The following is a 27,884-nucleotide window of genomic DNA, read 5'->3' as shown; positions in this document are numbered from 1 at the left end:
CATTAGGAAACAGTTCAGTTCTCCCTCTGTGATCCCAGCCTAAAGGTTCGTGCACAACCCCATTGTCCGCAGATCTTCTTGTGCAGTTGCTACCAGTCCCCTACATAACGATGTATTTCTTATTCCAGCTTTGCACCTCCACTCATGTTCTCCAGCTGCAGCGTCGGGGATCTGAAGAGATTTATCTACAATAACTTTCCAGACTGCATGTTAAATGTGCCACAGGCATCACAACTGCTGTCTCCTCCCTTGTGTGGTAATAAGTTTGTTGAAAGTGGAGAGGAGTGTGACTGTGGTGAACCCCAGGTATTGGCCCCTCTAATATCAGCTGCATTGTATAATGTGTAAGGGTATGTTCACACGGCAGCCTCCGTTACGGCTGAAATTACGGTGCTGTTTTCAGGAGAAAACAGCTCCTGAATTTCAGACGTAATGGCATGTGCAGGCGCTTTTCGCAGCGTCCATTACGGACGTAATTGGAGCTGTTTTTCTATGGTGTCAATGGAAAACGGCTCCAATTACGTCTCAAGAAGTGACAGGCACTTCTTTGATGTGGGCGTCTTTTTTACGCGCCGTCTTTTGACAGTGGCACGTAACATCGTAAAACCCATTCAAATGAATGGGCAGATGTTTGCCGGCGCATTGAAGCCGTATTTTCAGATGTAATTCGGGGTTAAAACGCCCGAATTACGTCCGTAAATAGGGTGTGTGAACCCAGCCTTAGGATGTGTATGTGATCCTTGTGAGTTCCGTCTTTTTTTTTGTAGCACAAATCAGATCCCACTGGAGGAAAGCAGAGAAAACTTCTGTTGTACTACATTCACACACAGCAGTTTTACTGCAGCAGCCAGATGTTTCAATATTGTGAAGTAATGCTTAAAAATCCTGTGTAAGGCCAGGATCACACACGCCGTTTTGATGAAGTTTGTGGCTCAGTTTTTTTAGTGGAAACTAGAAGTGTATCCAAAAGAAAGCAAAAGTATAAAGAAAAGACTGATGCATCTCTTTTAGTTTTGTGTCCACTCTTGTGTTTGGCTATAAAAAAACAGCCAAAAACTGCACTGAAAAACAGCATCAAAACTGGGTGTGTGATCCTGGACATCGTGGCTGTAGTCCTCGTGGTTTTCAGTTTTCAGGTCACACGGCTCCATACAAGAAAGAAATAGAAGTCTGCAATGAAGGATACCATACAATGACAGCAAGCAGAGGTCTTGAAAGCCACAAAGTATATTACAAAATTGCATTACTTTTCATTGTGCAATGATTCAGCTTTATTTACTGAGTGAAATACCTCTGTAAAGAGCAGGTGTAAAAGTGCTGGTAGACACAATGTAGAGGTTATATTTTCCTTGTATACTGTAAGTGGTTGCACAAAGCGCTGAGGTTTATCCCATAAAACAGTTTATACAGAAGCGTTATCTTGTTTCTTGGTATAGGAATGTACAAGTCATTATTGTGATGCACAAACTTGTAGACTGAAGTCAGGATGTCAATGTGAGGACGATATATGTTGTCAGGATTGTAAGGTAAGTGTAGAAAGTTATACAGAACATGACAAGTATTAATGTTGTTCAAATACCATGTAATTGTCCTTCATGTATATCCATATTTAGATAAAGTTGCAGTGACATAAAAATATAGATGTAGCAGAGCTTAGTTTGTCATTAGTCACAACTCCTCCAGATATCACAATGGTTTATCTGTGATTTAACATAGGACCAATGTTTGCAGCATATGGAGAAGCGGCAGTCACATCTGGGCTGTGGTACTTGAGGGAGCCCCCTCTGCCACATAGGAGAGTAGCAGTATTACAGAGGGATACTGCAGGGCGTGATAATAGCACTATAATGTAATTATTATAGACCGCTTTATCTCACCATACAAATAACGATTTCACCTGTATAATGAATATAGATTGTATAGTGTCAAGTCATTCAATATCTGCTTGTAGTGGTTTGTGGGAGGGGTGGGGGGGGGGGTCGGTACAAGCGTGCTTCAAGATAAACCTCTGCAAAGACTGGCAGGTAAACGTACTGCCTTATCCTAAACCAGGGAGTTATCACAATGCATTTACGGTGTTTGTAAAGGGGTTATCTGGCTCCAGTGGCGTAACAACCACTGTAGCAGCCATTGTGGCTTCTACGGGGCTCGTGGAATGAGGGGCCCGTGCCGGCCGCCGTCACGGGCTCCCCCATCAAGGCGGACTGGACCGGGAGGCAGGAGGCCATGTGCCCCCCCGGGCCTGTCCCTCAGTATAGGTTTGCGGACGCCAGTTGCTGCTATTAGGTGCAGGGTCGGCCATCACTCTCCCCCTGTGTAAGGTACGGCACATCAGCTGTAGAGAGAAGACTGTCAGACACAGTGATGGGCAGGTGCTGGAATCACTCACTATGACAGAGCAGGGAGGTATCTTCCCGCTCTCCCATCTACTAGGCTACAGGCCAAGTTCGGCCTGCAGCCTGTCATGCGCAGGGACTGGGTCCCTGCACCGGCCGGCGTGATCACGTCACTGGATCATGCCGGCCACGCAAGGATCCTGTCGGTGCTGATTTGCTCCGTTCTTCACGGGAACGAGACCTAGGTGAGTAGGACTTTTTTTGGTTTTTATTTGTTTAAAGGGCTGGAATCTACAGGAGGGGGCCTATATGGCGCTATCTACAGGCGGGGGCAGTATGGTGCTATGTACAGGAGGGGGGCTGTATGGTGTTATGTAGAGGAGGGAGGGCTGTATGGCACTAACTAATTGTTGGGAGGTTGTATGGCGCTATGTACAGGAGGGCGTTGTATGGCGCTATCTACGGGACGGGGGCTGATTGGCGCTATCTACAGTAGGGGGGCTGTATGGCGCTATCTACAGGAGGGGGCTATATGGCGCTATCTACAGGAGGGGGGCTGTATGGTTCTATGTACAGGAGGGGGGCTGTATGGCACTCTCTACACGAGGGGGGGCTGTATGGTGCTTTATACAGGAGGGGGGGGCTGTATGATGCTTTTATACAGGAGGGGGGGCTGTATGGCGCTATCTCCTGGAGGGGGGCTTTATGGCGCTATCTACAGGAGGGGGGTTGCATGGCGCTATATACGGGGTGGCTGTATGGCTCTATCTACTTGAGGGGGTGCTGGATGGTTCTATCTACAGGAGAGGGGCCGGATGGTGCTATCTACTGGAGGGGGCTGTATGGCGCTATCTACTGGAGGGGGCTGTATGGCACTATTTACAGGGGGGACTGTATGGCATTGTCTACAGGGGAGAGGTGAGGGCGCTATCTACAAGTAGGGTGACACACTGTCTACAGGGGGCACTGTATAGCACTGTGTATAGTGGGGCACTATCTACACAGGGGCTGTGTGTGGCACCTAGGGGGGCCCAGTGATAAGTTTGCTATGGGGCCGCGTCTTTCCTAGTTACGCCCCTGTCTGGCTCGTACAACCCCTTAGCACAATAGATATCCCTAATGATTAGCAGATTGGGCATATGGATAAGCCAGACAATCCCTTTAGATTACATATTCAGTACAAACTCCAGCTTTCCTAGACTCATGAATGGCAAATCTGCCTAGTTACACAACAGTGCTGGAGCCCACACTCCGGACCCCCCTTTATGAGCCAGACAGATATCCACTTCAATGATAAAATAAATATCTCCATAACAATACACTAGAATATACAGGGCTTTTCTTTTTTTTAATCATTTCTTTATTACGTTTTTCTGTCTTATAATACAACAAAAGATATTACATATCAAATCAGTCATATAAAATACCCCAAACCCCCCCCCCCCCCCCCCAATATTAGTGGAGTTTAAAATATATAAAAAAATAAAAAAAGATAAATAACCTTTATTCGGAGCTCAGAACATAGGTTTTTTTCTTCATCATTTAAGTTAATAAACCAGGGTTTTCATTTACTAGAAAATGTATCTCTCGTAAATTGACCAAAGTAATATGATTTTTCATATAGCAAAATCTTATAGGCCTGCCCTTTCCATTCACTAAGGTGGGGAGGTACAGAGCTTTTCTTGTTATTCGTAACCCCTTGGATACCAATTTGACACATAATATCATCATGGAAGAGGAGGAGTTATGGAGTTACTTGTATTTTATGTTTCTTTTTCTTTATTTCGTAGCTTAAGTTCCTTTATTATGTTTTATCTCTTCCCTTTCTTACAGATTAAACCTGCAGGATCTATTTGTCGACCTGCCAGAGACGAGTGTGACCTTACCGATATGTGTGATGGAAAGTCTTCCGCATGTCCAAAGGATAGTTTTATAGTAAACGGCTCTCCATGCATGGATGGAAAAGGGGCTTGTTACAGAGGAAAATGTCCGCTACTAAATAGCCAATGTGTTGACTTCTGGGGTCCGGGTGAGTAGAGCAGGAGGAAACCTGCAAAATCTCTTCTTTAAATGAGTCATGGGTAACATAGAAGAGAAAGGAACTGCAGCACTCAAAGTTTACAAAAACTGTGTCGGATATTCACCAAGCATGTAACACTTGCAACGTTTCAACCCAGCATGGGCCTTTATCAACCATGATACCATGCTGGGTTGAAACGTTGCAAGTGTTACATGCTTGGTGAATATCCGACACCGTTTTTGGAAACGGAGTGCTGCAGTTCCTTTCTCTTCTATGTAAGCTGTCTCTTTTGGACCTGGGACTTTTTTGCTGCATGCACCACCCACTATTGGGAAATTGTCCTCTCCTGTTGATGAAATCGATTTGGTTGTGCTGCTGACTTCTCGAAATCTATCAAAGTCAAGGGCGAGGCAGATGTATGCTAGAGGGAATTCATCAGGGCAATAATGCAGGAAACATCAGATGTTATACATTATTAGGATGGGTTAATCATGCTTTAACCGCTATCTGCGGTGTATGGTATGCTAAGACCTGAATCAGTCAGGTCCGCGGGACTGACGGGATCAGTGTCAGTGGGTCCCACGTGTCCCTGACGTGCAGGTTCCACCTGTAATAGATCACATCTAAGTTCTGAACTTAGATGTGATCGGTAACAGCTCGATCCTGCATGTCAGGGACACGTGGGACCCGCTGGCACTGATCTTGCCAGTCCCGCAGACCTGTCGGATACAGGAATCATTGCAAGATACAGATGCTCTGTATACAGGCTACAAAGCAGCTGTATCTAAAAAAGTTAAAATTCTTTTTAATAAAAAGTATTTTGAAAGTTGCACCAATTACACTATCAATTTTTATTTAAAAAAAAAAAAGGTTTTCAAAAGTGTACATAGCCTTTAAAGTCTTCCTCAAGTAATATGTGCGAAAGTTGCAAGATTTCTTTGGCCACCCAAAAACTATAATTGAATCCCTCTAAAGTTTTTAGATATTTATTAAGCCATAGCAGAGTAAAATAGAAGTATCCTGAAATTTGCAATATCCTCTTCATATCCAACCATGCTCTATGTATCGAGGTGAGCATAGGGCAAGATTTATAAGGAGAACTCCCCAACTTCCCAGATACAAAAATGTGAAATATTGACCTATAACCAAATTTACCAAATACGTCCAATATGTGTTCGTTTGCCGACAGAAGATGTCACTCTTTAGCTGCTAGATAGTATAACTTAATATTCGGAACTGCTAAACCCCCATGTGTCACCCCAAAAACACTTCCTTGAGAGCTATTCGAGGAGGCCGCCCCTTCCAAATAAGGTCTGGAAAAATACTCTTTATATTATTAAAGAAATCCTCATGAATCCCTTCAGGGAATACCACTATAGGTGAGGGCACAACTATATTAGGTCCTGGTAAAAATGTGAGCCGGGTACAGGGCAGCACCTGATACGTAATCCTTACTAAAGTCTATAATGTTGTTTCCTTCCCCATTCTAGATGTCAGTTTATTGCAGCAGGATATAGGATAACATCAATTAGCTAGTACTATACAATTTATATTTGCAGTTTTAGTTACATTTTAGCGTTTTTTTTTTTAGGATCCATCGCTGGATATGACAAGTGTTTTAGCTTGAATGAAGAAGGCAGCATAAGAGGATACTGCAGGAAAGAAGGGAGGAACTACATTGAATGTGAGAAAGAGTGAGTATTTTATATGGAATAACACAGGGAAGCGTCCTGACCCTCTACACCAGGGCTCCTTAATCTGGGGCCCCAAAACAAGAAGTCAATCATGTTGCTAAACCAGAGATTGGTGCAACCAAAAGAAAGGGTTTTGCTTCATATGATCACTTCTGTCAAAACCACCATCCACCGGGGGGCGCCTCACCAGTGACACCAGCCTCTGAGGTTGAGAAGCACCGGCCTGTATACACCCCAATGTTTATATCATAGAGAGAAGGGGTGACTGATAACAATAATCTGCTCTGTAATCTACAGACCGAATCTGATTTGATTTATCATCTACAAATATTGTAATGTTGGAATTATATATCAGAAAGCGAAATATTGATAGTAAATGATTGGAATGGATTTATTGATTAGATAGTTCCATGTGGGTTCTCCTTGCTCAGTGTTCAGAGATCAGAACAAAACTGGGCCGTGCTGTGTGATATGTAATACTTCGTGATCTGTGGAGTCACATCATTTGTAGAACAGGTATGTTTTTTCTTGCAGGGATGTAAAGTGTGGACTTCTCTATTGTGTCGGTGGTTCACAAGTTCCTAACATCGGAGGCTCTATTAGTACCTATGACCAATGTAAAACTATTATATTTAAAGGTGGACTGGTGACTACAGGGACAAAGTGCAGTGCTACAAATGTGAGTACATAGTGCACATTATATGCGTGTGTAGTCTGATCCGCCAGTCATCTGTAACTCTACCACCGCCGACCCCTCTTCTTACTAATGTACAGACAGTAGAAGAGAAGACATATTGAAGGGAGTAACACATAAGTACTGGATCCGACTACACACAAGGTTTGTTTGTAGTCTGTATCCGTGGAGACACATAGTTCTGCATAGGAGTTGTATACACAAAACATGAGGATTTTTTTTAATTAGGATTATTTACAGTGTTCTTTATTATTATTGATGCATCAAAGTAAATCAAAAGTGGTTGCAGAAGTAAATACACCCTGTAAGTAAAGTAGGGAAAAAGGATATTGGAGGACCGGACTGGCTGGGATCTGAGTGTTTACTAATGGTAACACATTCTCAAATCGTATTAAATGTTTTATATGTATTACCCAAGGGTGTAACTAGCAGGATAGCGGGCATAGCAGCTAATATGGGCACAGATCATTATTTAAAGGAGCATCAGAGGTGAGGGAAGGACCAAGAGGAGGTAGAGAAAAATAAAACACACAAGGATCGAAGATACCTACTAAAACTTGATGACCAATGATGAGTACGCTCGTCATTAGCAGCAGCAGTGGCCGCATTATGATGAGCATACATGTCATGCTGATGATGCGGGCACTGCTACTGTAATACACAGCCGCAACCCCACTCTAACCATGGAGATCAGAGGAACCTCTTATATCATTTGTCTAACCCTTTGTATGCCGCAAACAGCATTGAAAGGAGAGTCTTGGGGGAACCTTTTTTTAATCTCATCATTGGGAATCCCTGTGTCACAATCGGGGCCCATAATTTATATGGGCAGGCAGCCCTGATGGACCCCAGGGCTGCCTGACTATTTTCCCTGTCGTTGGGACATACTGTATTAAAGTATGATGGAACAACTACCTGCGTACTATTAGTAATAATTACTGTAAATTATAATTAGTAATTTAATTGAAAAATCCTCCTGTGGGATTAAAAGTCAAATAAAAAAGAATAATGTTAAAAAAAATCTTTAAAAAAAACACAAAGACAATTTTTTTTTACAATAAATAAATGTATTAAATATAACTCAATAACAAAGATATAAAATAATACGCATTTATTTGGTATCGTCATGACCGAAATAACCTGTACTACACTTTTGTAACATCCTTTTAATGAACAATGTATGCTGTAATAAAAAGAATACAAACTGCTAATGTATATGTATTAAAACATGACGCCTACATAAGTACCTTATTAATTCATCCCGCAAAAAAACAAAGCCTCATACAACTACGTCAAACAATAAGTAGGAAAGTTATGACCGCCAGAATTCAAAGAGGCAAAATCTAAAAAATGATTCATGTGCCCAAGGGGTTAAATCACACAACATTGTCATACCGCTCTATTTTCTAGACTCACTTGCTGCTGGTCATAGTTAATCCAGGTGGGACATGGTTACATATTATTGCTATGGGGCCCCATGATTACTTGTTACGTCCCTGGTATTGCCCCATAGCTGTGACCAGGGAGAAGCAGTGGTATGGAGAAGTCCTACATGGCATGTGGTTTACCAGTATTACTTTGATTTTCAGGTCTGTATGAATGGGAAATGTTCCAGCATCGAGGAGTCCTACATGACAGCAAGTTGTAAAGCCAATTGCATAGGACATGCGGTGAGACAAGTCTAAAAATGTGTCCCCCAGATCTCCTCTGTACTACAGTCATACATATCTGATGCATCGAATATTCAGTAGGATTGTTTTGTGGCTGATAGTGGTTCTCTTCCCCACAGGTTTGTGATCACGATCTGCAGTGCCACTGTGAAGAGGGATGGGCACCCCCTGACTGTAAAGTCTACATAGAACCAAGTGGTACGTTTACAAGATGGAAGAGAGGATTGATGGGTTTCTGTATAAGACAGCAGGCAGTGAGATCATCTGCTCTACATACCCTATAGTAGACTGTACTATAACAAAGGACTATACAGCAGATGCTTTCAGTGCCTTCTGGTTTAACTCTTTAGGGGCATCATTTTGATGCCACCATGTAAAATACATGTGTTTCATGAATGGGTCCTACTTACTAATACTGGCGTACCGCTGACATACACTGAATGGCCACTTTATTAGAGACACCTGCCTTTCAGGATTGGAAATATGGAAATTAGACACGTGACCCCAGAGTGAGGCAACAAATCAAGCGAGCAAGTGTTCTGTGGATCAGGTGCAGTGTCAATCCAAATCACAATGGGAAAATGGCACGATCTGAGCGACTTCGAACAAGGCCTGATCATAGGTGCTAGAGTAGCAGGGGCCAGTATTTCAAAAACGACCAACCTTGTGTTGTTTTCTCGTGCAATGTAGTCGAGTCAAGAGCATACAAAGAATGGTGTGATAGAGGAAAAACATCCAGTGAAAGGGGGATCCTGTGGACGTCAAGAACTCGTCGACGAAAGAGTTCAGAGGAGGAGGTCAAGAATCATTCTGACGATCAGGCAGTGCACAGTCAGGAAAATTGCAGTTGAATACAACTCGTCGTTCCTTAGCACGGATACTCTGTAACAGGAGACGACCAGTTTGAGTGCCATTGCTGTCTAAAGGGAAACAGAAAGGCAAGACTCCAGTGGGCAAAAGGAACACAAAAATTGGTTCACTGAGCGGTGGAAAAACATCGCCTGGTCAGATAAATCCAAATTTCTGTTATACCATGCTGATGAGAGGGTCAGAATTTGGCTTAAGAATCATGAATCGATGAACCCTTCCAATCAGGTATCCACAGGTCAGGCTGGTGGAGGTGGAGTAACGGTGAGGGGAATATTTTTTGGGCACACCCTGGGTCTTCTGATACCTGTTAATGGACGTTTGAACAGTAGGGCTTACCTAAGCATTGTGGCCAACCAAATTCATCCCTTTATGGCCGCTGTTTACCCTATGACAGAAGGACACAACGCCCTAATAGAATCAAATGGGTGTCTCTATTAAAGTGTTTATTCAGTGTGACTTTCCAGTAGGAATAACAGAGGAATGGCAGAAGCTTCAACACTGTGATTACGTGGAGAATACAGTATTTCCAATATTTACTAAAATAGTCATGGTAGGAAAGACACATTTCACTGTTTGTTATGAAAATTGACTTCAGGGAACACCAACAGAGTGAACGAATGACACGTAAGTTCCTGAATCGCGATGTTCACAGCAGTTATGAAAGTGGCCTCAGCTTTCATGTTGTATTATGGGGGAGGGCCCAAGAACTGTATTCTCAACTAATGATTTTGACACATGCGTAGCAGAACTCTTACTAGTGGAGGGATGGCTTCTTCAGGGACCCAGCTCACAGACACTGATAGATGTGATCTTCTGAGATATATGAAAACATATCAACCTTATGAGGCTGAGCTGGTAGTAGTACAACCAAGGAACCACAAGACACTGCTCCATGGTGATGGCATTTTTCTCTTTATTTGTTTTACAGATGTCGGCTTTTCAGCATTTTGTGTTCTACGGTTGAGTCTGTGTTCCTGGTGGTTACCGTTCTTCTCCATAATGGTGTCAGACTGCTAGTAGCGCTGGGTAAATAACTGATGCACTGGAAACAAGTAAAGACATGAGTTTCTAAGGCTCTTTTTGGCCTATGGTTAACATACACATGGCAAGGAGCTCCCAACGAATACATTAAATGTAAGCTGTGACGGATGCCTAACAGTTGCATCCGCCACCCACAATGGCGGATCATCACAGGGCGTTTTGGGCGGTCATCGGGGCCGCCCAAAGTACAACGTAGTTTTGTCTTGTTTTTGCCGCAAATCACGACGAAACTGCATTGTGTATGTCCTGCAAAAGGACCTGACATAAGGTCACATGACCTCATCTCTGAAGTTCTTACTACTGTTTAGCGACCTGCTGGTCACATGACCGCAGGTCCATGAGCAGCAGAAAGACTCCACAGAGAAGACTGAGGTGAGCTGCTATATAAGTATAAGGGGTAGGATTTGTTTAAGGGGTCTCTATTTAGGGGGCCTGGTGTGGGGATCTGTATTTAGGGGGCCTGGTGTGGGGATCTGTATTTAGGGGGCCTGGTTTGGGGACTGTATTTAGGGGGCCTGGTTTGGGGACTGTATTTAGTGGGCTTTGTGTCTGTATTAGTTTAAGGGGATCTGGGGTCTGTATTTAGGGGGCCTGTATCAGTTTAAGGGGTTTAGGGTCTGTATTCAGGGGGTCTGTATTCGTTTGAGGTCTGGGGTCTGTATTTAGGGTTCTGGTCTGGGGTCTTTATTAGTTTATGGGGTCTATTTAGGGGCCTGTTCTAGGGTCTATTAGCTATGGGGTCTTTATTTAGGGGTCTGGTCTGGGGTCTGTATTAGATTAGGGAGTCTGGTCTGGGGTCTGTATTACTTAAGGCAGTCAGGTCTGGGGTCTGTATTAGTTTGAGGTCTGGGGTCTGTATTTAGGGTTCTGGTCTGGGGTCTTTATTAGTTTATGGTGTCTATTTAGGGGGCCTGTTCTAGGGTCTATTAGCTATGGGGTCTTTATTTAGGGGTCTGGTCTGGGGTCTGTATTAGATTAGGGAGTCTGGTCTGGGGTCTGTATTACTTAAGGCAGTCAGGTCTGGGGTCTGTATTAGTTTGAGGTCTGGGGTCTGTATTTAGGGTTCTGGTCTGGGGTCTTTATTAGTTTATGGGGTCTATTTAGGGGGCCTGTTCTAGGGTCTATTAGCTATGGGGTCTTTATTTAGGGGTCTGGTCTGGGGTCTGTATTAGATTAGGGAGTCTGGTCTGGGGTCTGTATTACTTAAGGCAGTCAGGTCTGGGGTCTGTATTAGTTTGAGGTCTGGGGTCTGTATTTAGGGGTCTGGTCTGGGGTTTGTATTAGTTTATGGGGTCTGTATTTAGGGGGCCTGGTCTAGGGTCTGTATTAGTTTAGGTGGTCTTTATTTAGGGGGCTGTATTAGTTTAGGGGGTCTGGTCTGGGGTCTGTATTAAGGGGGTCAAGTCTGGGGTCTGGTCTAAGGTCTGTATTTATTTAGGGTGCTTGTTCTGGGGTCTGTATTTGTTTAGGGGGGGTCTGGTCTGGGGACTGCAATAGTTTATAAGGTCTGGGGTCTGTATGTATTCTATGATCTAGTCTGGGGTCCAAATTTATTAGTCTGAGTAAAAGGGGTTGTCTGGGCACATTGATAGGTCATCAGTATAAAAAACGGTCTGTGCCCGGACCACCCCTTTAATGTATGGTCCTGGGCCTTGGTGTCTAAGTGATGGGCAAAAATGTTTTATCAGTCTGTGTCAGATGGAGAAGAAAAGAGAATGACCCCCATCAGAGAAGACATCACTTGTGAGTCACTGGATTTATAGAGGATCTGTCCCCTCTCCTGACATGTCTGTTGTAGGAAATCCTTGTATTCTACATATCTTTGTGTATCCAGGACTAATAGACAAATGTGTGTTACCATTCCGATTGTCAGAAGGATGTGTAGAGACACAGTGTGATATTGTCAGCGATGGTTGGAGACTGTCAGTATGTAGGGACACAGCCCTTTGACAAGGGGAATCGTAACACCCATTTGTCAATGCTCGCACAAGAAGGTGGTGTTCACTACAGACACGGCAGAGCGGCGGTGGGGAAGGGGGGCCCAAGTTTGTGGAACAGCCCAGGGCCTATGGTCTACTTATTCCACCACTGGTCACCCATAAACTATTATGGGATACGTTTGACATATAAGTTATGAACTTTTATGACCCTTTTTCTAACATATACATTAAACAGATCCCATAATAATGTTTTATGGCATCTGTTTAACGTATACATCATAGAAAAGCTTAGGAAAAGCCCATGACGTATACGTTTAATGGATACCTGTGACAACTGCCATACAGTGGCATACCTCAGGCATTTTTTTGCGGAATCCTGTTTTTTTAATATTAGAGTCTACTACTTTAGTATTCCATACTAAAAAAAGGTATACCAACCTGATGGAGGGCAAAAGGAGATTCTTTTGGACTTTGTCAGGCTAAGGGATTCTTATGGGCACCTTTAGGGTAGTAAGTAAAAACGGCTGTAAAATATGGAGCAGTTTTTAAGGGAAAACAGCCTCTGATGTTAAGCCGTTTATAAAGCATCAAACGTTTTTTGGAGCCGTTTTTTGAGCTGTTTTTCTATTGACCCCATGATAAACGGCTCAAGAAGTGACATGCACTTCTTTTTACAGGGCGTTTTTTTACGCAACGTTTTTTCAAACTGCCGCGTAAAAAAACACCACGTCGCAACGAAAAGACGTTTTTCCCATTGAAATCAATGGGCAGATGTTTGGAGGCGTTCAGCTTCAGTTTTTTCAACCGTTTCTCGAGGTGTTTACACCCTGAAAAATGCCTGAAAATAAGCCGTGTGAACATACTCTTAGCGTATACGTCAGGAGTTTTTCTTAAGTACACTTTAAATGTAGTGCAAAGATGTGAAGTGAATGATGGAAAGATTGTTAGTAGAAAATGTAATAGTGAAAAGTGAATATGTTTCTAGGACATAGAATGTGAATCTACACCCTTTAACACCATTATTTTTAGGTCCAACATTCTGTACTGATTAATTTCTTAATATATTTTATAGAGGTTAGAGTTTCTCATACACAGCTTCAAGTCTTCAAATCTCCAGCATAGACAGAGTCAAAATGTACAATTTTGTCTGAACTCTAAGGCCCCCTGAACACGGTGTGTACGGTCCGTGATTTCGGCACGGACGGGCCTGGGAAGTTTCATCCGAAAGCCGGCCGCAATCCCAGACCGTGCACACAGAAGATGTGCATTGATTCCTATGAGCCCAGACCGCAAATAATGACATGTCCTATTTTTTTTGCGGTCCGAGCTCCGGGTAATGCATGGATCATGGAAACCACAGTCGTGTGCATTGGCCCATGGGAAGTCATACATTTTATACATTCTGCAATTGCGGTTCTGCAGTTGCGGATAGTATACGGCCGCAAAACTGTGGTTGTGTGCATGACGCTTAATAAAACAGTATGCAATAGTTCCCCTTGTGGCGAGCGAGCTTACAGCATATGGTTTTATTATTCAGTTCAATGTATGAAAAGTATACAGTGAATGCTTTAGCTCCCTCTAGTGGTGACTGCAGGCAGCCAGAATTGTTATTATTACCTCTATATCTATACAGAGGATTTGGAGCTCTGTTTAAAAAAAGAAAAAGAGCTTCGACCCCATAAAGGAATATTTAAAAATGTATCAGCACAGATAACATGTTGTGTATGTTTATTTCATGTGATATCCTAAGTCTTCCATAAGAAGTGACTTTCATATTCCTCAATGGTTACCTTTATATATTGCCATACTCTTGATCCCCCTCAGCTATAGTTAACCCATTGTAAATGTCCATTGATCTGGGCATCTTGTTCTGCCTTGTTGGTGACACAAGCAGCGGATTGTGAAGCGGGGAGCTCCTAATATTGTCATAAAAAAGTAGAGTATCCCCATTAAATAATTGAGACAAATAACTGAACAAAAAATGGAAACAAAAAGCACTCTTTAGCTTTATTCCTTTGTTCTTCAAAGTTGAATGTATTCAGAAGACATTGTAATGAAGGAGACATTGGTGGCCGCAGGGTCCATCAGTCAGACAGTGTCAAGGACCAATAGCTGATGGGATCCAGTGACCCAATCTTCACCTTTAGGGTATGTTCACACACACACTATTTACGGACGTAATTCGGGCGTTTTAGCCCCGAATTACGTCCGAAAATGCGCCTCAATAGCATCGGCAAACATCTGCCCATTCATTTGAATGGGTCTTACGATGTTCTGTTCAGACGGTCATTTTTTTTACGCCCCGCTGTCAAAAGGCGGGGCGTAAAAAAGACGCCCGCGTCAAAGAAGTACCTGTCACTTCTTGGGACGTAATTGGAGCCGTTATTCATTGACTCCAATGAAAAGCAGCTCCAGTTACGTCCGTATTGGACGCGGCGTTCAAGCGCCTGCACAAGCCGTTATGGCTGAAATGACGGGGCTGTTTTCTCCCGAAAACAGCCCCGTAATTTCGGCCGTTACGAACGCTGTAGTGTAAACATACCCTTATAGGGGCCCAGTGTTGATCCCCACCTAAAGTGGATTACTTCCTGCTCTATAGATCACTTCTGACACTTGATTGGCTGAGCATCTCCTATTGACTGTCTTCAGTGCTCCCGGCTCATGGACACAGGGTGGACTCTATTTACCCTCATCAAAAACGTATTGCTGCTCCATAAGAACTATGTATGTTAGTCATTGAGTATTTATCAATGTATAAGGTGAAGTACACAAGATTCTCCCTAGTATCACACACAAGTCACCCAGATACATGAGCTGCCTCTAACCATCTCACTGGTGATGAAACAAATAACTCCAGTCTCCACCATAATTCATCCAATAAACAGTTACATGTTGGGATTCACTCCCCAGTTCTTATTTATGGTGGGATAAGTGACAGCTGTTATTCTGATGTGCCAGCAGTGTGGCTTTCATATCGGACAACATAGTTACATTAATGCACGTGTGTCATCTAACCTAAAGCTGAGCCCTGTTGCAAAATATAGATCAAGGACCCCCAACCACCATGTGCCATTTATAAAGCCGCTGTTTTCTTCTTGCAGAGAAGCTTTAGGACCTCCCAGACCCAGGTGCGAATGCATCCCCTATAGTTACACCACTGACCCTGCGGATGAATCCAACTGCGGACATTGTTCATCAGTTCTGTTTCTTTTGTGGTTTGAATACTGTTCATAAATGTATTTATAGTTGTCATTTGTTTTTTTAAAGGAGTTCTCTACTATGGGCAGTGCTTTTTTTTTTGTTTTGTTATAAGGGTTATAATGGCCCCCCAGTATTCAGCTGTAATTGGTGAGAGAATCTGGAAGCAAGTGTTCATTTTCCCTGCAGCGCCATCACAGTGAGAATGAAGCATTACACGATTCTCATTGAAATCAATAGGTTGTCTGTGTAATGTGAGGCTGTGCTGGCTCATCCAGAGCTAAAGACACTCTTTGTTATCACTCTCTGCTCTGGCTGATAAATAAGGATCCCGAACAAAGGGCTCCCTCTATTAATTCAAACTTCACTACCTCAAAATGTATTTGTTTTTTCAAACCAGCCAACACTTACTAAGAATAACCTTCCAAACTATCACATCTGCAAAGTTGTCCACCATGCTGCACTTTCCTACATCTCTCATTTAGGTCTACCACCTGCTCATGCTCTAGCTTCAGCCATTAATATGTAGCTTTTCTCCCCTCTACTCACAACCTCTCAATGCTGTCTCCAAGCCTTCTCTTGTGCTGCACCTATATTCTAGAATGCTTTGCCTCCGTCCATCAGACTAATTTCGAACATCCATAGTTATGTCCTTCCCCACATCCTGTGTATATTATTTATTTATAAAGATCCTACATATAAGGGGGCAGGGTCTCCTCTTTTTTTTTATTGTCTGAGAATTGTGTAATTTCATGTTTACTGCTTCAGCTGACTGTACACTGCTGCAGAATATGTTGGTGCTATGGAAATAAAGGTTATTAGAAAATTATTATTCTTTACATCATTTTTAATTTTATACTTTTCCTTTTTTTCCCTCTTGGCTGTGTCTCTGCTGTGTGATAATTATCCATTGTGAAATCTTATTCTGCCTTAATGACGGCTCTTATACCCCTGGTTTGATTTCTATTGTACACATATAAAGTAAGATGTTTAAAGGGTAACTAAATGTTCATCAAACTTCTGACATGTCATAGTGACATGTCAGAAGTTTTGATTAGTGGAGATCCGAGCACTGAGACCAATCGCAAAAACGAAGCGACAGAAGCGATCGGGTGAACGCTGAGCCGCTTAGTTTCTGTTCAGCTTTTTCCAGAAAGCCGATGAAGCCGAGTACGGGCTCATAGACTTTATATTGAGTCCGTACACCGCTACATTGATTTCCGGAAAAAGACGAACAGAAACGAAGTGGCACAGCGCTCACACGAGCGCTTCTGACGCTTAGTTTTAGTGATTGGTGGGGGTCTCAGTGCTCGGACCCCCACCAATCAAAACTTCTGACATGTCACTATGACATGTCAGAAGTTTGTTGAACATTTAGTTACCCTTTAATATTTCTGCCCATATTCTATGTAAATCACATTACACTACCTCTTACTATGGTCTCACCATTTCTTGTGAACTGTATTCTTTCTGTTCTATCCTGGCAGGGCTGCGCCGTCCATGAGGTGAGATGAGCATCTCGCCTCAGGTGGCGGCCTGCTGCCTCTCTGAAGGGGTGGCGGCGCCACTGAAACCACCCGCCGCCACTCCCTCCTGCACTATGATTGTACCTGCGTCTATAGAACGCAGATACAATTACATGCATTAGTGCTGAATGGCCGGGTACAAAACATGCCCCGCTATTCAGTGCCTTTCAATGACCTAATCAGATCGATGTCATCATCACGCCGCTTGCGTCTTGATTGGCAGGGCAAGACAGCCTGTCAATCAGAGCCTTTCAACGACGCAACGTTGAAAGGCGCTGATTGGCTGGGCAGAATGATTTGTCCTACCACTCATCGCCGCTTGCGTTGTTTAGCCCCAGCAGACCCGCTCAGAAGGGAGCAGGTCTGCATTGCAAGAGGACTGCACAGGAACGGGTTTAGGTATGTAAAGTTTTTTTTCTGTTAAAAGTGTTAGGGCTATGTATGGTGCACTACCTACAGGGGAGCTGTATGTGGAGCACTACCTACGGGAAGCTGTATGTGGGGGCTATATGTGGAGAATTATCTACAGGTGGGTCTGTATGTGGAGCATTATCTACAGAGGTGGCTATATGTGGAGAATTATCTACAGGTGGGTCTGTATGTGGAGCATTATCTACAGGGGTGGCTATATGTGGAGCATTATCTACAGGGGTGGCTATATGTGGAGCATTATCTACAGGGTGTGCTATATATGGAGTACTATCTACAGGGGGGCTGTATGTGGGGGCGATATGTGGAGCATTATCTACAGGGGGCTATATGTGGGGCACTATCTACAGGGGGTCTGTATGTGGAGCACTATCTACAGGGGGAGCTGTATGTGCGGGCTATATATACGTAGCATTATCTACAGGGGGGCTATATGTGGGGCAATGTCTACGGGACTCTGTGGGGCACTGTCTACAGGGTGCACTATGTGTGGGTGGGGACACAGTGTATGGTGCTATTATAATCAGGGACACAATGTATGATTCTATTAGAAATAGAGGTGCAGTGTATGGCGCTTTTATATTTTGGGTCATTGTGTGTGGCACCATGAGAATTTTATCTTCGTTTATAGGTGCAGAAATGTTTGAAAAGTGAGAAGCTGAAGACATCTGAGCGCAAAACTTCAGAAATGGGTCATGACTGGGAGAAGTCATCATAGAGGTCTGGACCGAATGGAGACATCACCTGTGAGTCACTTAATGTAAATTTTTATTCTGCCTCTAATTAGTACTGTACTCACTGTATGATCTGCAATGAGATAATAGGTGGTATGATTTTTTTTTTCTTTGTGAGGCTGCTAGTGATGTAGAACAGCTAGGGGTATGTCAATCAAAATCTGGGGGGCGCCATTTAAATTTTCGCCTCAGAAAAGCTAGAATCGGCCCTGAATCCTGGAACTTATATCCTTCTCTTTTGTTTTATTGCCAGAAGAAAGTAAGGCAGTACATAATAATCTGATTATATATTTATAGGGCTTGGAGGGCCGGTGGTTGTGATACAGAGTTACAAGCCCCCAATTTCAGGGGTTTTCCCACAAAATATACACAGTAAATGAATGATTGCAGTGGACACCACTCCATTCAAAATCTATAAGACTAACGAAAACAGCCAAGAACATCAGTAAGCCATTTATGGTCATGCGAGAGGAACGGGATACTCAGTGGGGGTCCCAGTGTATGAATCATACTGTGCGTTTAGCACCCTTCCTGTCAATAGGTGAAAAACCCCTTTAAATTACAAAATCAATGTCCCAGAAGCTGCCATAAATAATTTCACAATGTTATATTCAAATGTATTTATAGATAACACTGTATATGTAATCAGCTTTGTACAAATGAGAAAAATATAAAATAAGGGACAGTAAAAGCTAATTTCTTTGCAGAAATAAATGAACGAGAAAAATATTCGATGACAGGAAAGTTTTTCTAGGTGTTTTTGTAAACAGATGTTTTTTCCAATCCCATCTGTATTTTTTTATTAAAATCCTAATGAACAAAAAGACATACAGTAGTTAGAAAAACACCTGCTTCGGACAAACAGTTTAGTCTGATAAATTGTATAGAGACATAGCTTAGTGGAGAGCAGCGGGAAAGAGATGCTCCTACTTTAGCGGATTCACCATGACTATGCATTACATGATCACCCCAGGGGTGGGGGGCGTTTTACTGACAGCAGAGGGCTCTATAGGGGGGGATTATCCCCCCACCATAAAGCCCTGACTAGTTACTACACTGAAAGGTTAGGGGGGTCTGAGCATCTCACTGACTGCTCTAAAGGGGGGGGGGCAGAATCCCCCCCTATAGAGCTCTCTGCAGTAAGTCAGACGCTCAGACCCTCCCCCACCCACACTAATCGTTGCATTATAGTGATGTGAGGGCTCTATGGGGTGGATTATTCCAGCCCCATAGAGCCCTCTGCTGTCGGTAAAATGCCCAGACACCCCCTTGCAGTATACTCACGTCACGGGTCCTGGTCCCAGCAAGGCAGGAACTTACCTCGTGCTTCTGGTGCTGCTCGTCGCTCCTCCTGCAGACTTGCTCCTCTCTGGCTGCATGTGCTGTGTGCAGCGTCAGAGAGGAGGAGGAGTATTACAGACGTTCGGCACGTCTGCTATGTGCGTCTGCATGGCCCCTCCCCCCGGTCCAGTCCGTCCTGGGCTGAAAATGCCGCCCCCCCTTTGGGTAGGTGGTGCCGCCTGAGGCCATCGGCTCACCTGGCCTCATGGCAGATGCGGCACTGCCTCCAAGGCCACCCGCTGTGCCACCTGCTGCAAAAGGTCCTCAGCCATCCGTAAAAGGAACATCCACAAAAACTGACAGGAAAAGCTCAAGATCTTCCAGCTCCAACTGAAGGATGTTCCTCACGCTGCAGCTGGAAGGTAAGAGGGCGTTCTGCCCCAAGACCCACACTTATATCACTTTTACCACGCCCCTCTTACCCCTTTTCCACTCGTCCTGGGCATTATTTAAAACGTTCACTCCTTTATTTAACCCTCGCAGTCCCTGACACTTTCCCTAAGCGGTTTAGTGTCTACAAAAACAGTAAAATTCACACAGTACTAAAGCAGAGCTGAAGCCCGGCATCAGGAAATTGTATGAGCCGCAGCATGCTGAGGGAGCCTGAGAGGATCTGGAGGGGAAAAGCAAAGAGGAGTGGTGAGGTAAGCATACTACTTTTTTTTTTAAGTTGTCCGATGGAAATGGGGAAGGTTGGGGTAGTACTGGGCCTTCAATGGCCATCTAGCTTACTATGCCCCATTGAGGGAAATCTACACCACCTAGGAGCTGTCCTAGATTTCTGCTATAATATACCCCAGATTTCTGGAGTAAATTATAATAAATTTGTTGGGGTGATGTGGCTTTGTCTTCTTTTGGTAAGTCACATCCCCTTTTCCAAAAAATGGCGAGGACTGTGTAAAGTTCCGAAAAGTTGCAAATTTTCTATGCAAATTGCGTCTTTTGGGCCCTTTTGTGATATTTTTTTTTACGCCCAATAACTGGTGTAGAAGGGTAGGTAAATTTTGCCCATAGTGTTTTTTTGCAGTCACCAGTAGGTGAGCTGAGTGAATAGAGGTTTTTACAGCTTCTGTTTAGTTAAATGGTAGCTGTATAATTTCATATTCACTGAGCACCCCCTAGTGGTGGATTCAGACAGCCAGTTTTAGCATGTACTCTGAAAGGAAAGCAAGGGATTTAGAGCTGTATGGGGCATTTATCAATGTATTTACAGTATGCCAGTTGTCTGGTATAAATACATTGAAAATGATGGTGTTCAGCCTGAACGCTATATTTAAGAAACACCTATTTCACTATTTCCAACATACGAATCGTTAAAATGTTGGCGAGGCTTCAGAGATGTGCAAAGCGCGACTTGTTTATTTTCTACTTAGAAAAGTGTTGGAAAAGCTACTACCTGACTTTTGTAGCTTAAAGGAACAGTGTCATCACAAATTTTTTTTTAATATGTTAAAGATGTTAGTGCTTTATTAAAAACGTTTATATTTATTTGTGTGTTTGTGTTTTACTTTTTCTTATTTTTACACTTTTTCTTCTCTATGGGGGCTGCCATTTTTTGTTCCATTTCTGTATGTGTCGATTAACGACACATACAGACATGGAATACGGCAGCCACAGTCCCATAGAGACTGTGAACGGGTCCCGTCCCATTCACTTCTGTGTACGCCGTCTGTGTGGGAACTGCGCATGCGCCGCTCCCACACAGTCCAACTTGAAATTGGCGCCGTCCGGCGCCATTTTCCTGTGGACCAGAAGTCGCGGCCGGACAGTAATATTACTACTTCCGGTCGCGGCTTCCGGACTTGTGCACTTGGACCAGCGGCAGCAGACGGAGCGGACGGGCCGGAGGGAGCCGTGGCGGCAGGAGCAGGTAAGAGATTTCAATGTATGTTCGTGTTTGTGTGTGTTTACTACTGTATGTAAACCTACTACACTGTGTGTTAGCTCAAAAAATGGCGACACACAGTGTAGGAGGTTAGACCGTTCAAACCCCTCGTTTATCCCGGCACTAGCCAGGATAAAGGAGGGGGGGGGTGCTGAGAGCTCACTAGAGCGAGGGCTTTTTACCCAATTTTGCAATGCTGCAATTTTGGGAATAGCTCGATCTAGTGACCAGCAATGGGAAATATTATAAATTAGAATTAATTTATAATATTTCCTGACTCGTGAAAAAAATAAAAAAAATTTGAACAATGTTTAATCACCTACACACTAAATGTTTAATTAAAAAAAAAAAAACATGTTTTTCTGGCAACACATTACCTTTAAGCGAGATTCATCAACAGGAAGTTCCCTAAATCTGTTACTTGCTGCATAGGGGAGATACACCAGCACACCATTCATAACCTGCATCGGTAATAACAGCTGCCAAAGTCAGTGACTGTAGTAGTTTGTATAGTGCAGAGAGTGCACTACGTTCTGCTCAGGGGAAACCGGCTGCCAGGTGTCATGGCGCGGGGTGTGGACCCACTGAGCCGTACCGCGTAGCGGCATAGCAGCTGGCCAAACAGGTATATATGCAATGTCTATAATTCTAAAAGGGTACCTGAGGCAATGTAGACAGTAGCGGTGGTTTCAGGCTAAGATGGGGCTCCGGCAGTAGACAGACACTCGGCTTGGTGCGGCACAGTAGAGGCAGCGGAGGACACAACACGATGCCCACTCTTGAAGGCACGGTAGCACTGGATACAAGGTACAGGCGGCAGGAACAGGAAACACTGGGAACTGGAAAACATTTAGGAGACCATTTTCAAGGACAAACTAGGGTAACACAACAACGCTCAGGCAATGATTGAGAGGGTAGAGCCCCTTTTATAGTCCAGAGGCATTCTGGGATAATTGCAGCTATTCTGCAAATGTGCGCATACTGGTCTTTTAAGGCTGAGCATGCACGGGCACGTGCACCCTGTGGGAGACAGTGTCCAAACGAGGAAGTGAGTGCCGGCGTCTCCCAGGAGGGGGATACCGCCCGGAACTCACTTGCCCATGGCCGCGGCCGTCAGAGGATAAGTCAGGACAACGGTCCGCGGCCATAGACGTTACACCAGGGAGGAAGTGGTGAGTGGCCCATTGCGGACATCAGTCCATTTGGCATTTGCCAAAATTTCCAGATGGGCAGTCCAACCCTGTCTAATACAGAGAACTGTGCTATAGTGTGCCGCATAGAGAAGCATAAGGAACTTAAAGCCTTGCTCATCAATGGCATGGCCCAGTACTATCTGAGAGGTGCTCCACGTGAGCGTCCCACATGAGAGTCTATGTTTCTGTAGCATGCAATGTGGCTATAGTCATCCCAAGTGTAAACTGGACAGCAGGCATTGGTACATCTACCCATAAGCTGTCATTGTTTTATTATATTGTTTTTATGTCATAAATATATATTACTATATGCATTGTTATCTTCAATATGTAGTGTGTACCATAGCACAGGGAATTTTTTCTATTTACTTGCATTATTTAATGAGGCATCCGGGAGGGAGGAACCAAATTACCCACACTTGGAAAGAGACTCTCTCTATTGCCGCAGTTGCAGAATGCGACTGCTAGGAAAATTCAGACATATTGACCAGAGAGGGTGAAATAAATAGCCACCACAGCCAATGTTGTGTGTAACAATGTTAAAGGGAACCTTTCACCAGTATTTTACCTATTGAACTCTCCTCACCCCTTGCTGTCCGCTGCTGTCAATAGTTCATTGCCCCTATCCCCTTTCCTAAATTCCTCCTCTGACCGTAAATAATGAGCTGCATACATTTTGCACCTCTTATGCAGGGGTGAACCTAGCCCCTCTGCTGCCTGAGGCGAACTATAAAAAGGCGCCCCCCCCCCAATCTATCAGAGTTTTCTCATTACTACCTTTACACATCAAACACGCAATATATAAAAAAAAAAAAAATAGGAAAACATTTGTTGTTTATTTGTAAAGTGCTGTTTAATGTATAGAGAAGATTTAAAGAACTCTTTTTACTGTATTACTTTAATATAGATCAGCAACGCAGCATTAACACTGAAAATGGTTTAACATCTTCTATGCTCCCTTTTTATTACCTAATTGACTTATGATTTTTAACCGATTTCAGTGGCCCGGCGTGGTCGGCATGATGCAGTGACGTCATCGTGCCGGGCAGTTGACGTCATCAGCGTGCTCCCGATCTCTTGTAGGCCTCAGGCCTAAACCAGGCTGTGGCCTATAAGAGCAAACGGCGGAGCAGGGGTTTCTATTGTGGCAAATTATTATTTTTTTTTAATTTTATACTGCTAACTTTTTTTTGGTGGGTTCCGCTGGACCGTTTGGACTACGTCGTAGATTCATTAGACTACTTCAATGATCTACTTTAAAAAAAAAAAAATTGTGAAAGAAGGTTGCATGGGGGAGTTTTGATTTCAATAAAAAAAAATTCTTATGTCTGTTTTTTTTAAATACTTTATTATGGCCTTAGTAATGGCAGCTGTCTGATTGACAGCGTTCAATTACTAAGGCTGGGGCTTAGCATTAGCCAGTAAAAAGGCTATCACTAACCCCTATTATTACCCCGGTTCCCACTGCCGCCAGGGATACCGGGAAGAGTCGAGTACGATTCAGTACCTGGCCATCTGAAACGACTGTTAGGCCGCAGGCTGGTATTATCAGGCTGAGAAGGGCCAAAAAAGTGGCCCTTCCCACCCTGGGGATGCTAGGCTGCAGCTGCTTTATTGTATCTGGCTGGTTATGAAAAATTTGGGAAACCCCTCGTCATTTTTTAAAAATAGATTGAAAAAAAAAATTACGTGAGATCCCCTCCATTTTTCATAGCCAGCCAGATACAATAAAGCAGCAGCAGCCAAGCATCACCAGGGTGGGAAGGGCCATGGTTTTTGTCCCTTCCTAGCCTGATAGTACCAGCCTGCGGCCACCCAAGTACCCTTCACTTCAGATGGTCGGGTGCTGGATCGTACCCAGCTCTTCCCGGTACTCCTGGTGGCGGTGGGTACCGGGGTAATAATAGGGGTTAGTGACGGCCTTATTACTGGCTAACACTAAGCCCCTTCTTAGTAATGGACGCTCTCAATCAGACAGCAGCCATTACTAAGGCGGTAATGAAGTATTAAAAAACAGAGACATAAAGACATTTATTTTATTGAAATGACAACTCTTCCACACAATCCACTTTAACCATTTTATTTAAAAAAAAAGAAAAAAAGCTTGCATCAGCGAAGTAGTCCAACGAATCTACGACGTAGTCCAAATGGTCCAGCAGAACCTGCAAAACAAAAATTAGCAGTATGAAAAATAAAAATAAAGTTGGCTGCCCCCACAGACATATGAATAAATAGCTCCCTTCGGGAACATATTAAAATAATTAGAAAAATTAGGCCCATAAAATAAAACATATCAAATAAAAAAAAAATAATTATAACACCTTTCTTTTAAAGAGAACCTTTCACCTCCCCATACATGTGCAGCTGAGTGCAGCAGGTAATGGGGAGGGCCGCACAAACAATGGGGCACTTTACATTTTCGTTATTTACATTTTCGTTATTTAGATATCGGTGCTGTAATATTTGGTGGCCGATATTTAAATAACCCCCTGAACTGTCAATGGGGAGGTAATTGGCAAGGGGGCGTGTAACATCGCTGTGACACTGTGCAATCACTACAGACAGTTTCAGAGCAAGAGCTGGACAGAGAGCGCGTGCGCGCAGCTCCGCCATCACTAAGGAACAGAAGAAGAGTGTGAATTCTTCTTCTTCTGTTTCATGGCATCGGAGCTGTGTGCGCACGTACGCTCTCACTCTTTAGCTCTCGGCAGACAAGGACGACAAGACTGATCTCTCACCTGAGATCAGTCTTGTACTTGCCTGCCGAGAGCTGAAGAGTGAGAGCGTGCGTGCGCACATGCTCTCCTCTCTCCAGCTCTTGCTGTTGACATTGTCCGTAGCTGATTGGACAGTGTCACAGCGATGTTACACGCCCCCTTGCCAATTACCGCCCCATTGGCAGTTCATGGGGTTATTTAAATATCGGCGCCAAACATTACGGCACCGATATCTAAGTAAGGAAAGAGGGTAGGAATTTTTTTTTTAAAGAGCCCCAGAGTTTGTGCAGCCCTGACCATTACATGCTGCACTCAAATGCAAATCTGTGGGCAGGTGAAAGATTCTCTTTAAAGTGTAACAACTTTTTTTAAAACTTTTGACATGTCAGAAGTTTTGATCAGTGGGGTCCGAACACTGAGACCCCCACTAGTCGCTAAAACGAAGCAACAGAAGTGCTCGGGTGAGCGGTGTGCCGCTTCAATTCTGTTTGGCTTTCCTTGGAGCAGTGTACGGGCTCAATAGAAAGTCTAGGAGTCCGTACACAGCTCACTCGGCTGAAAGTCGATCATAAATGAAGCGGCACAGCGCTCACCCGAGCACTTCTGCTGCTTCGTTTTAGCGATCGGTGGGGACCTCAGTGCTCGGTCCCCCACCGATGAAAACTTCGGACATGTCACTATGATATATAAAGATATCTATTAATGCGATTGATGCAAGTTTTAATTACTTTTTATTGAAAATGATTTGTACTTTTTGAGATACAGCTGCTTTGTATCCTGTATACAGAGCAGCTGTATATAGCGCTGAGACCTGAATCCATTAGGTCGCCTATTACCGATCACATCTAAGTTATGAACTTAGATGTGATTGGTAACAGCTCGATCCTGCAGGACCCGCTGACCTGACGGATACAGGATACAGCGCTATATACATTATATAATATATTTATTTTAATTAGCGGGGGCAGGTTTATGGGGAAGGATTAGGGCCTGTTCACATCAGCGTTGGCTTTCCGTTCCGGGGTACCGTGGGAGGTTTCCGTCGGGTGAACCCCGCAACGGAAAGTCAAACTGAAACCACAGCTTCCGTTTCAGTCACCATTGAAATCAATGGTGACGGAAATATTGCTAAATGGTTTCCATTCGTCACTATTCCAAACTGTTTGTGTTGTTTTAATATTAACAAAGGAAAAACTCAAGTTACATCAAACGTAACACAAGAAATATTTGAAATTGATACTTATATGAACTGTGAAACTGATTATGTAATTTATATGATTGAATGTGAGTGCGGATTGCAATATATTGGAAGAACAACCCAAACACTAAGAAAGAGATTAAATGGTCACCGCTTTAATGCAAAAAACGGTTTTCTCAAACATAGCTTATCAAGGCATTTATTATATAACCATTCATCTGATTTTTCTAAAATAAAAATTTCTCCAATCGAACAAGTAAATGTTAAAACACACAACAGAATCTCTACCCTGAATAAAAGGGAGTCCTTCTGGATATTTAAATTTGGGACCTTGAGCCCAAACGGACTCAATGAAAAAATCGATCAAGTGTAGTTTGAACGATCTATTAAAATACAATGACATCTGTATTCAAAATGATAGGATAAGATTGAGTGTGATACACCTACAAAGAATAAATAATAATGGGAATATTTATCTTCTTAAAATCAAATATATATATATATAAAAAACAGGAGCGTCTGGCTCCCGACAATTAGATTCAAACGAACAGCAATGAAACTAGAAGCATTTTTTACCAGTAACACAATTATCTTAGTTAGAATAAAGGATAGCATCAAAACTATCAAAAAGAATAAACACAATTATCAAAGAAACTAAGAGTACTAACACTGTCTGTCAGCGGCGAGAATATGCGGACGATGATGATTTTTTTGAAATATACGGTCACCTGCATATAGACATATATGTGTGTATATATATATATATATATATATATATATATGTGTATATATATATATATGTATATACAAAGAATTAATCTTCTTCTATACTAAAGCTAAGAATATCTACCATTTGGCAGAAAATAGTTGGTTAAAAGGTAGAAAAGAGGAGAAATAGCAATTAAGAGAAAATCAGTCTGAGGAAAAAACATACACACACCTGTGCTGAAACGCCCATGATGAACCTTCACCTTGCCAGTTTAACCTGGAAGTGAAGCATATGATACAAGTATATAAGATGATGTATTGTAACCAAATTTATGTGCCTGATGAAGACCACAGTGCGTGGTTGAAACGCGTTGCAGCAATCGAATTTTATATTGTTCTTTTTTAATAATAAAATCGTTGAAAATATACCCTGACGATTTTGTGAAGATACCAGTACAAACCACACCTGAGCGCCCGTTCAGAGGAGCAGCTTTTTCTTCCTAATCTGCATTGAAAGCAATGGTAATTCTAATGGAACCGTTGCTTTCCGTTTAACGTATCGATCCTCTCCCTCTGACGGAAGAGAGGTAAACGTATATTAATGCTAGTGTGAACAAAGCCCAATACAAGATATTAATATTTAAAAAAAAAACAAAAAAAAAAAACCCCAGCTGGGATTTGAACCAGCAA

At 43.1% G+C, this 27,884-nt stretch overlaps 1 protein-coding gene and 1 long non-coding RNA gene across 7 annotated transcripts in view; one reads left to right on the top strand and one right to left on the bottom strand.

Annotated features, from left to right (window-relative positions):
- LOC142750007 (zinc metalloproteinase-disintegrin-like 4a) overlaps window positions 1–16,292 on the top strand; it is a 69,015-nt gene extending 52,723 nt beyond the window's left edge. For all 6 annotated transcript variants that reach the window (XM_075858706.1, XM_075858701.1, XM_075858704.1 and 3 more), the window contains exons 13-21: window positions 129–306; window positions 1,437–1,526; window positions 4,170–4,365; window positions 5,948–6,050; window positions 6,585–6,729; window positions 8,334–8,414; window positions 8,534–8,612; window positions 10,213–10,310; window positions 15,367–16,292. In XM_075858706.1, the coding sequence (XP_075714821.1) occupies window positions 129–306; window positions 1,437–1,526; window positions 4,170–4,365; window positions 5,948–6,050; window positions 6,585–6,729; window positions 8,334–8,414; window positions 8,534–8,612; window positions 10,213–10,301 (961 nt within the window). In that variant the 3' untranslated portion in view covers window positions 10,302–10,310; window positions 15,367–16,292. The remainder of the gene's footprint in view (window positions 1–128; window positions 307–1,436; window positions 1,527–4,169; window positions 4,366–5,947; window positions 6,051–6,584; window positions 6,730–8,333; window positions 8,415–8,533; window positions 8,613–10,212; window positions 10,311–15,366) is intronic.
- On the bottom strand, window positions 9,442–27,553 carry LOC142750011 (uncharacterized). Its single transcript, XR_012882553.1, has 3 exons — window positions 27,427–27,553; window positions 22,039–22,217; window positions 9,442–10,326 (listed from the first exon to the last, which is right to left on the bottom strand). It is a non-coding gene; the product is annotated as an uncharacterized LOC142750011 (long non-coding RNA).
- Between the last annotated feature and the right edge of the window lie 331 nt (window positions 27,554–27,884).

The sequence above is a fragment of the Rhinoderma darwinii genome, chromosome 3 (assembly GCF_050947455.1).
Source record: "Rhinoderma darwinii isolate aRhiDar2 chromosome 3, aRhiDar2.hap1, whole genome shotgun sequence".
NCBI classification, from domain to species: domain Eukaryota; kingdom Metazoa; phylum Chordata; class Amphibia; order Anura; family Rhinodermatidae; genus Rhinoderma; species Rhinoderma darwinii.
The sequence above is the reverse complement of the archived record's forward strand: the minus strand, read 5'-3'. Positions and strand labels throughout refer to the sequence as shown.